Genomic DNA, 10152 nt, shown 5'->3' on the forward strand with positions numbered 1-10152 from the left:
CTCTATACTTGATACACATTGAAACATCCAACCTGAAAAGAACCAGGTGCGTTGGGGATTGTGCATGGAGTGATTTGTATTCAACGCTCTCTAATCTGTTTGCAACGACGTGTTTACCTTCTTGGCCTTTTTGTGTTGAAGAGATGCTCCCGTTTCCAAATCTGTTTTCCGCCTCGCACAATGCAACCAGCAACGTAAGGATGCCGCTTATCATTTCATATTTTCCCCTCAAATGCACACACCGTTCAGACGAACCTCATCATCTGCAAAGCTTTTGAATAGTTTATAGAAAAGAAATAAAATTGTGAAAGCATCAGGAAGATACAATTATTGCAAAGTAGCAGCGCCAGATGGTCCATGAAAATTGCAGCTTTGAAATTATTAAAATACTGCAAAGAAAAAAAAAGAAAGAATTTATAATATTATAATAAATGATAATATGCAGTTTAAAACTAATACTGGCTTTTTCATTATTTCTTAAATAAATAAGCAAGGTTGTATGCTCGATCATTGCCAATTTTGACTGAACACAATCTCACAAAAAGATCGTTTTTATTCGCTCACATACCAGAAACTGAAGTTTTTTGCTTACAATTATTGCAGCTCATTAGCAAACCTGGTCGAACAACGGACGAATAAATAAACAAGGCCCTTTCGCGGCGCAGAGACATAATGTCCCTTTTAGCGGCGAACAAGTTGCTACCGCTTTTTGGTTTCGCCGCCTGCTGCTGCAACATACGCGTTTTTCGGCTCCCTTTTCAAACAGCACTCGCGCATTATTCATTATTTATTTATTTTGTTTGTGCTGCGTGCCGAGAGCAGCAGAAGAAAAGCAGGGGCGCAATTTATGGCGAATGGAAATTTTGGCGAAACAATAATCGCACGGCGGCGGCGGCGGGGAGGCGGGCATGGTTGTATTCGCGCGCCGTGCGAATACAAATGAGTCGCAAACAATATGGAAATCGGTGGAACCGAAAACACAATAATGATTTAATCTCTGCACACACACAGCAGCTAGCAGGGTGAGTGGATGTACGCAAAAACGATAAGTTACCCGCGCGAGCCGACGAAAATGACCACCCAAGGAAAGTTGCTCGTCCGCTGCTGCTTTTTTCCTATACGAACAAAGTGCCCGAGAAGAGACCATAAAGCAGCTTTTACGGCCGCGCGCTTGTTATTTGAATTTTTATCTCTTTCGCCGGCCGGATTACTGCGCTGCTCTTTTGATTCATATCTGCCCGTGATCTGCATTGTTTGCGACTTCGTCGATTTTATGGCCCCCGCGCGAAAGAGAAGAGCGACCTCTTTGCTCCTTTCCGGGGCGACTTTAATCATTGTTTTTATTATCGCAATAGAGTAAGGTGCAGTTTTTGCCGGTCGAGCGCGTTTTGGCCTGCGAAATGCTGAAATGCACTCTTGGTGCTCAATAAAGGCAGCCATTTATCCCAAGCTACTATCTTTGATTTCAATTGACAACATCATTCTATATGTAATGGGAAAAATGGTTTAATAATAGTGTAATAATTACCAATACATTAGAACGGAAAAATTATATGATCGATAATAATTTACATACACAGAAAAATAGCACCAAAAAGCTCTAAAATTTTAGATCATAAATATTGACTACAAAAAAAAATGGCCTAGTTTATCAGGAGACTGACGTTTGAAATGAAAATTTAAGCTTGCTTCACTGGAAAATTAAAATTTGATTTCAGTGCCTTCACAATTTCAAGCTTGTTATAAATTTATAAAATGAGGAAATTTAAATAAAGAATTCATCTTTTCGCGTTGAAAATGCTGGTACATAAACTTGCAACTAAATGGTCATAAATTTGCTATTTGCTTAATGAGGTAAGATCAAGAATTTTAAATACTTGAAGAAATGGAGCTAGTTCATTTTTTTTTGCATTTTATGAAATTGAATTTAACCATTTTTTTTATGAAAAATTATTAAACCTAAATTTTACAAACATTATTGCGTTTTCATTTGCTGCTACTCCGAAAATGATACTTATTTATTTGCATCAGCTGAGTGTGAAATTATTTCTTTACAGCAGCCGTGAGCTACTTTAAATTTATACCTTATTATATAAATTAATTGCTTAGAGTGAACGTTACGTAATTTCTGAATAATTTCCAGTCCACATCAACAATAAAATCAGTGTTTGTCTGCACCAGAACAAAGATTTAAAAATTTCTAAAACTCGTGCACACGCTTTTTTATTTCCCTCTGGAAAAAGATCACAAACATGCATTAAAAGTCGCATGAAAAATGCAAACATCTGCGCCGACTTTTCATTCTTTCCATCCTTTTCCCTGCGCTTGCTACAGTAAAATGTCAAAGGCAGCTCTTGCAAAACTGCCACTTTCCCAGCGGCAGCACGCCGACGGCACACGAATTAGCGAACCGAGATGAGAGGGAATATTTTGCTACAAAGGTGTTTGTGTTCGTGCGCGTGTGGCGCAGAACAATATTTCCGTGGCCACAGAGCAGCGCATCAAAGGGCGAAACAAAGGCGGCGGGTAACCTCATCCCTAGACCGTACAGCAAAAGGGATACTTTCCCTGCCTGTGATCTTCATTAAGAACGCACCGAAATTCCTCGCATGCTGAATTTCGGATACACACGAAGAGGATCATTGCAAACGACAATGGCTGGAGAGAGATAATGACAGGGGCTTTGTGTATAAATGCGGCTCGCAGAGTGCATTATTCAGATTTATTTGGGCACGTCTGGGTAATTCTGACAAAGTGGTGATTATTATTTAGTACCACATTAGCGGAACTGTGAAATACGAGTGCTTTTCGCCAAAATGAATATAAATTTTTATCCTGTCAGTTTATTAAGGTTAAAAGTTTTTAAACTGATAAAAATGCCTTTTATTAATTAAGGAGATGAAAATTTAGAAGGAAACTACGTATTATGATTTTATGCTCTCTTGAAGACTTTTCTTAAAGAATAAAACTCGGCTCTTGTAGTTTTTTTTTCTTTTTAATTTTCCTGTCCATCAATCAACTAGTTGTTTTTCTGCTGTTTCGTATATAAAGCGGAGATCGAGTGTGTGCGGTGGAGATGAGTGCACTTGATAAACAGGAATTCTCAGCTTAATCCTCATCATTATTCTCGTCTCAAAATATCACTGGGCATCTCTCTCGAATCTCCAAAATTTAAAAGCTTTTTACGCAGGACAAGACAGGCTGCGCGAGAAGGAAAAAACCCTCAATCTCGCCGAGACCAACCCTTTTTGGTAAATATGAATTATTCAAATGACGTCGCGCTTTTTCCACGCTCCTCATCCTGGACGGGAGACAACGATATGTTTTGTTATTTTTGATCAAACGCGTTTCACGTGTAGTTACTTTTCTAAAAATGAAATATATAAAATTAAAAAAAAAATCTAACAAATTTATATTTAAATAAAATTCAATTTTTTTTTTTTTTTAATTCTTAGGAAAGCACTTGAATCTATAAAGCAGAAATTCCTATCTCTAATAGTCCAGGAGGAATTTCATGATTTTGTATGATGCGTGACCGATAATAAGTGAGCGTGCGTGATGCTCCTTTCTTCCTACTCAAATCATTTCCACCAACACAGTGCAAATCATACACACGAGCGGCGCCTTTTTTATTCCTTAGCGGCTGCTGCTGCTGCTGGACCGAAAAAATATGTTTATATGATCTGTCGGTCGGCCGAATATCTGTGATGTAATACGCTCATTTGAGCGATGGAACGCCATTGGAATGTAATGAAAAAGATCAAGAATGCGGCGCGGAATCTCATCACTTCTTGCCCCTTGCATGAGAATCAGTCCAGGCGGACGCATTTTTGCTGCTCATTCCAACAGAGCTTTGAACCCTGATAAGCCGGATTTTCTTTAAAAAAGCAGTATCGCAAAAGAGGTTAATTTTGAATATTAGTTTAATAAGGCCCCTTTTTAGAAACGCAGAAGGCGTTTCAGTATATTTTATAATTATTTTATTTTTCAATAAAAATATTGCAAATTTTGCAATAGATTAAAAACTTTATCGCACATAAGTTCCTTTTTGAAATGCCGACTCAAGTGCGATTATTTAAAACAGTGCGTTGCTGTTGCTTGAAATGTGTCCTTCAACGTGTCAAACAAAATATATAATCTAATCAAGTAATCAGTCCTAATCGCAGCCTACAAATTTCTGCATTCAATTATTCTAAAACATTGAAAGTGTATAAATTATAAGGAATATTTATACATATTTGTCATATTGTGTCAAAAAACATAAAGCAGTTGGTTTTATTTTAAGTGAAAATATTGGTAAATAAATTCAAAGTGTCTGTGAAATAATTTACTCTTCTTTATTATTAATTTACAAGAAAATGTCAATAAAGTCTTAAAACTAGTTTTATGTTGAAAGCATGAGCAGTTGACAATTGATCTGTTTAATTTGAAAAGTTCTAATAAAAATCTCATTTAAAACAACTTTGCAGTTTTTTAACCGATTTATCAATATAATTATATTTATGAAAAGTTTTTCCTGAGTACATTCACGGAAATCGTAATCTAACAAACAGAAGGTTTGACCTCGCAAATGAACTGATACTCATTTTCGCAAGGTGCATCATTCCAAAGGAGGGCACCATTAAAGCGGCGGTATTGAACGCAATGTTCGGGGATTCCGTGCAGAGTCACACCGCTCGGTTCTCCCGCGTGCCAAAAGGTTAAATTTACATCAGCAGAAAAATCCTCCAAACTTTGTCCCCAGTAGAAATTTCCTTCAGTGCCCAGGTCAGTTCCTCCAATCCAAACTCTGTCTGGGATCGAAGAGGCTAAATAATAAAAAAAATGCGTTCAAGTAAGAGGTGGAAAATTTAAACATTAAAATCACCATAAACGCTAGTTAAAAGCAAGTGCTCGTCTTCGGTGGTGACATCAGCCAAAGCGCAACCAATGCTCTTGCAAAAGTTGCTGGCATCAACCCATGAGGACTGCGCAAAATTATTAATGGTCAGAAATGGAAAAAATTGTTAAAATACAAAATTATATTTTCAATGCATAATATATGATGGATACTTACAATAAAGCTGCTCAGCAAATATTGACCATCGGCAAATGGTTGCAAGCCCAGTTCTGAAAACGTGTTGAAAATTAAATCAAAGAATTATTTAAAATTAGGGTTTGAAATAAATATTGTACCTGACAAGGTTTTTGGTTTAGCTGCGGCAACTGAGAAAATTGCAAGTAGGCAAAAGATCACCTTCATGATGAAGATTTCGTTAGACTTCTATCTTAATATTCAAGTAAGCTGGTTTCCATGGCGTGGTATCAATTTACTTATCTCTAAAGCAGATTTGATTAATTTTTTCAGCTAATGATAATGAAATCTGTGACGCAAACCCTGCAAATTTAGCAACACGTATACCTTTAACGACCAATTCTAAAATCTAATTGTCCCGAGCGTCTTCTTCGCGTGCCCCTTTCATGCATTAAACGTCAGACATTGCAGACACGTGCGCCCTAATCTAGGTGGAACAGACATTCCGACACGAGAGCAAACCAGCAGACTAGAGTGACTTACGTGATTCAATTGCCTGGCCGACGTGCCTCTGGCCAAATCTAACTTTTTTGCGTTTTAATTCTACTCGTTTGATATTCGACGCGTATCAGTTAATAAAATTCATGTTTTTTTTCCAAGCGACAGAAGAACAAAAGAAACAAACGGGCGAATCGAAATTCAGCTGCAGAAAAAGCGGACTAGAGAGATAAAATAGCTTGTGTGCTCTCGGCGGGTGATACATGGCAAAACTACTTTCTTATCCCTTTAAAGGGCACGTCAATAAATTTTATCGTGCCAAAACGGCGGGCGGAGAAAATAATGCGAAAGAAGTCGGAGAATGAGAAAAGCAGAGAAGAAATCCAATTCGGCCGCAACTTTTCTTATATACTTTACGGCCGCGCATCAATATGCTCCGAATGAAAAAGTGCCGAACAATGCCCGGAATTGAATTCGCCGCTCCGATATCGCACTTTTTGAATAATTTATTATACATCAGAAAGAGAGCAAGAAGGAAAATAACGCACCGTCGCTGCTGCTGGAGCAGCAGTTTTCCTTGGCAGGGCCTGTGGCGCCTTTTAGTCCGTTGATAAAGAGCGTTTAATTCGCTTTGAAAGGCGGCGGGGCATCGAAATAATGAAGAAATTTATTTTGAGAACTTTTTGCGATATGACATTGGCCGAGCCGTTCTCGGAATTTTCGCATGCGAGCACAGAGAGTGAAGAGCAAAAAGCCGGCGCGCTGGAATTCCGCTGGCTAATTCAATTGATTCCCAGCAGCCACACATCTGCGCGCTCGCGGGAAACAAAGTGCCTTTTGCGCTCCGGCATCCCGCATTGATACAATCGGCGGGTGGAGCACATCCATTTTTGTTTTAATCCTACAAGGGAAAGAATGATGCTCGCCTTACAGAGATTTTTTCATAAAGATTCACAGAATTACTTGTCAATCGTCCAAATTATCAAAACATTACGATATATATGCATCTCAACTCAAAATTTATTTGAAAAATTATTTAAAATAATTAATAATAATTAAGTAAAATAAACTGATTCAACATTTTTAATAAAAACTAGACATAGTACAAATAAAAAATATAATTTTATTTCCAATAAAATCTTAAAAATTTGAATACTAAAAAATACGTAAAACAAGTAGTTCATCAATGATTAATTGGTTTATAAGTTGTAAAATAAGAGAATAATTACTGAATGATTTTCAAATTATTTTCTTCTATCAATGCAATAATTTACTCTAAAAATGTCATATCACTTTTATTTTTTGTTTAGATTATTCAAAAGAAAAAGGGCAATATCTTTTCTCGTCGTTAGATCTAAATAATAAAATACACAGGAGGTGTATTTTTTTGCAACTTGAGGCAATCCTTGCAGATTTCCGAACGCGCATCAATCCCTGGGGAGCAGACAAAAACTTTATCGCTGCTGCTGGCGGAATGTGAAATGTTCTCCTCTGTGTGTTGCAATATAGTAAAATACACAGTGCATCCGCGAAAGCTAATGTTTAATTCATCCCTTCTCATAGAAAGCGCCGCGGAGGTTTGATTTTATTATCGCCCGGTGTGTGTTATCTCTTGGAAGCGCAATATGCGCACCGCACACTGTAATGGGAACGACCTTATTCGCGGTGCCGAGAGACGATGACTGAAAATAACAAGATAAAATCTCGTGCGCGCGGCAAGATGAAGATCTTTATGTCGATACCCGGTCTCTGAAGATCATTGCAAAAAGGTGCACCATCATTAGCTCTCGTGTGCACCGTTCAAACACATGGTGAGTTTATTCAGCGAGCATATATGATGTAGGTTCCGTTTTAACATATGTATTATATCCAGACACCAAATCATGACTCAGAAAACTTTTTTTTAAACTTTTGACATCTTCACATCATCACGGGAAAGGATTGAAAAAGCATGAAACAGAGAAGTGGAAGCTTGAGAGTCAGATAAAATTATGTAACCAATTTTCATTCCTATTGAATAACTTGCGCATTAAGTTTTAATGTGGCAAAATATCCAAAAATTTCTTAATATTATGTTTTACATTAATTTTTTTAAATATATCTAGAAAAAAGTATGCATACAATATTTTAAATCTGAATAAAGCTTCCTGAAAAGTGAAAACTGTCAGCATCTTCATCTTGAATTCTTTCCTCTACAAATTCAATATTGAACCAAAATGCCTCCTTGACAGCTGCCTTACAGAAAATCATGCATAAAATGCAATGTGCGGGACCCATCGATGGGCACGTTTTTAATATCAACGCGCACCCAGCATGCAAACCATCAAATGCAGCAGATGGTCTGAAAATTTCCCGCGATTTCGGGATTTCCTGTCACTGCAGCCCAGGCGGAACGTCCCTTTTCATTTTTGCACTTTATTTGCCTCAGAACGTGCTAGATTTCTGCTCTCATTGTCAGATCATATCATAAGGTATTGAGTTTTGAGTTACAATAGGAATTTTCTAGCATGATAAAATTCATGAGCAATGCCAAAATGTTCATCATCATGTATCTTCCTCTCGCGCGAAAAAAATTGATTAAAAATTGAAAGCAAACGGCACACGCAGAGTTTCTCCGACAAATTTGAATAATAACCGCGGCTACTGAATTAATCGTGAAGACAGGCAGCACATTTGACCATTCCTTATTTGAGTGTAACTCGCACGCAAGGTGAAATTTTTCTCAATACGAGGAAGTTCTGAAATTTGAATAATTTATTTATTTGTCTGGCGACGAGAGAAACCCTGCATTTGAATATTGCTGCGCTCGCGGCAACAATCAAGAGTGAATAAATAAATAAATTGCATCGAAGGAAATATTATTATTATTATGGTTGGTCCGACGCCGCTCACAAAACGACCTTTGCGTTCAGACGCACACACACCATCACGCATCAGCCCGCAGGACGCGGAATATAAATTAAATTTTATTGCATTTTATGGTTTGTTTGTTTGTTTGCTCGCGTCTGTTTGCACTGTCGACAGCGTTTAATTGATTCTTTGTTGCGAATCTCCTCCGCACGCGCGTTGTAAATTGGCCGTGTGGTGTATCACTCTGATTTTTGGCACCGCCAGCGGGCGAAACAAATTTGCTTGCAACAGCACATGGCGGTGACGGAAAAGGGCACAAAATTTTTTTGTATATCTGTGCCACAAACGACCTATAGCGCAGCTATAATACAAATGATAATTAAGGTGTCGCACAAAATTATCATATATGAGATTAAAAAAAATATACCGGGAAGGATCAATAAATTTAAAATGTAAATATCCAAATATAGCAATTCATGACAATATATAATTAAAGAAGATAAATATAATTTTTACCAATTTTAAACCTAATAAAATTATTATCTGTTAATTATGCAAGCATTTGATTTTAAAAATTTGTTAATTGTATATCAAACAAAAGAAAATTACAAGTAAGGGGGTTGCATATATTATACTGACTGAATTATGCATTGATTTTTCTATTGCGTATCATTGCTTGCGTATATTATTTCTATCGTTTAGGTGTATTCAATTATTATTCCACACCATATTTTAAGTAAAATGTTCTTTAAAATGGTAAAAATTAAGCATAATAGAGGTAACTAGCCTGAAAACTGACTTGATGTCCTCGGCGGTCGCGGCGGTCGCGGCGGTAAAATATTTGAATTAAATTTATTATGATTCAAGTACTTTGATGAGAACCATGGAGTACCTAGAATTCACCCTTATAGCACGAGAGCATTGCAATTAGGACCAGTAATTGAGCCTATAAAATAAAGTAAATATTTCAATTGTACGTCGGAATGTATATTACCACGTTTGTGGAATCTGTTGCCACTAGAGTTAAAAAACTTGCAGAACAAAATGATGTGGAATACAAATTAAAAAAATGGATGTTAAAACAAAATTGAACAAATTGTATGATGAACAAATTGAAAATAATATAGAGAACTGTCAAATGTCCTTGTAAGCACTAAAAAGCTTCTAATTTGAAGCAATTAGTCTGATAAGCACCAGAAAAATTCAATAACTTGCTCACCTAATACATCTGGAATTTTATTAAAAATTTTTTTTAAACAAAGTTAAATTTCTTTTAAGCAGTATTTATTTCTTAACAAAAGAGAAAATAAATTGCACTTGCAAAATACTCTCAAAATGCCACTTGATCGGGACAATAGGAAAAAAGTTGCAAGCTGGACAAAAAGCTCCAAAACTGGGTTTATTCCATCTAAACTTGTGTGAATGGAAACGTGATTGTGCGAGCGTACAATCGTCCAAAATTATATGCTATGCATTATCACTGGGTTGCGTGGTGTGCCCAGAGAAAGGACCCTCTTCAGAGCAATAATATTTGTATTTGTTGATTGCGTATATGCGCGTTTTGTTGAAAGTGTCGAGTAATCCACACTGCTGGGCCTTTATCAATTTGAATGGAGCCAGAAAGAAGAAATGGCTCTTTTCAACGGCTAAACACTCATGCCCAGACGACAATGGCGGCCAACAAAAGGCACCAACGTGTGAGAAGTAGAGAGAAAGGCTGCTGCTGCCGCGTGACGTTTGGTACGAATAGGAAAATGAAACAGCAAATTTTCTTGCAGGCGGAATTCCCT

The 10152-nt window shown here is 37.1% G+C and overlaps 1 protein-coding gene across 1 annotated transcript; it reads right to left on the bottom strand.

The window, feature by feature from the left end:
- Positions 1-4314: 4314 nt before the first annotated feature.
- On the bottom strand, positions 4315-5319 carry LOC132200522 (C-type lectin domain family 4 member K-like). Its single transcript, XM_059626036.1, has 4 exons — positions 5176-5319; positions 5057-5109; positions 4868-4967; positions 4315-4808 (listed from the first exon to the last, which is right to left on the bottom strand). Exons 1-4 carry the CDS (start codon positions 5240-5242, stop codon positions 4543-4545), a joined length of 486 nt encoding a protein of 161 aa, XP_059482019.1. The 5' UTR covers positions 5243-5319; the 3' UTR covers positions 4315-4542.
- Between the last annotated feature and the right edge of the window lie 4833 nt (positions 5320-10152).

The sequence above is a fragment of the Neocloeon triangulifer genome, unplaced genomic scaffold (genome assembly GCF_031216515.1).
Source record: "Neocloeon triangulifer isolate White Clay Creek 2 clone unplaced genomic scaffold, ASM3121651v1 ptg000014l, whole genome shotgun sequence".
NCBI lineage: Eukaryota > Metazoa > Arthropoda > Insecta > Ephemeroptera > Baetidae > Neocloeon > Neocloeon triangulifer.

Excerpts from the sequence above, each read along its gene's own strand:
- LOC132200522 (XM_059626036.1), bottom strand. The coding sequence starts at position 5,242 with ATGAAGGTGATCTTTTGCCTACTTGCAATTTTCTCAGTTGCCGCAGCT. Across the intron at positions 5,110-5,175 it reads TAAACCAAAAACCTTGTCAG|AACTGGGCTTGCAACCATTT; the intron begins GTACAATATTTA and ends ACACGTTTTCAG. Across the intron at positions 4,968-5,056 it reads ATTTGCTGAGCAGCTTTATT|TCCTCATGGGTTGATGCCAG; the intron begins GTAAGTATCCAT and ends AATTTTGCGCAG.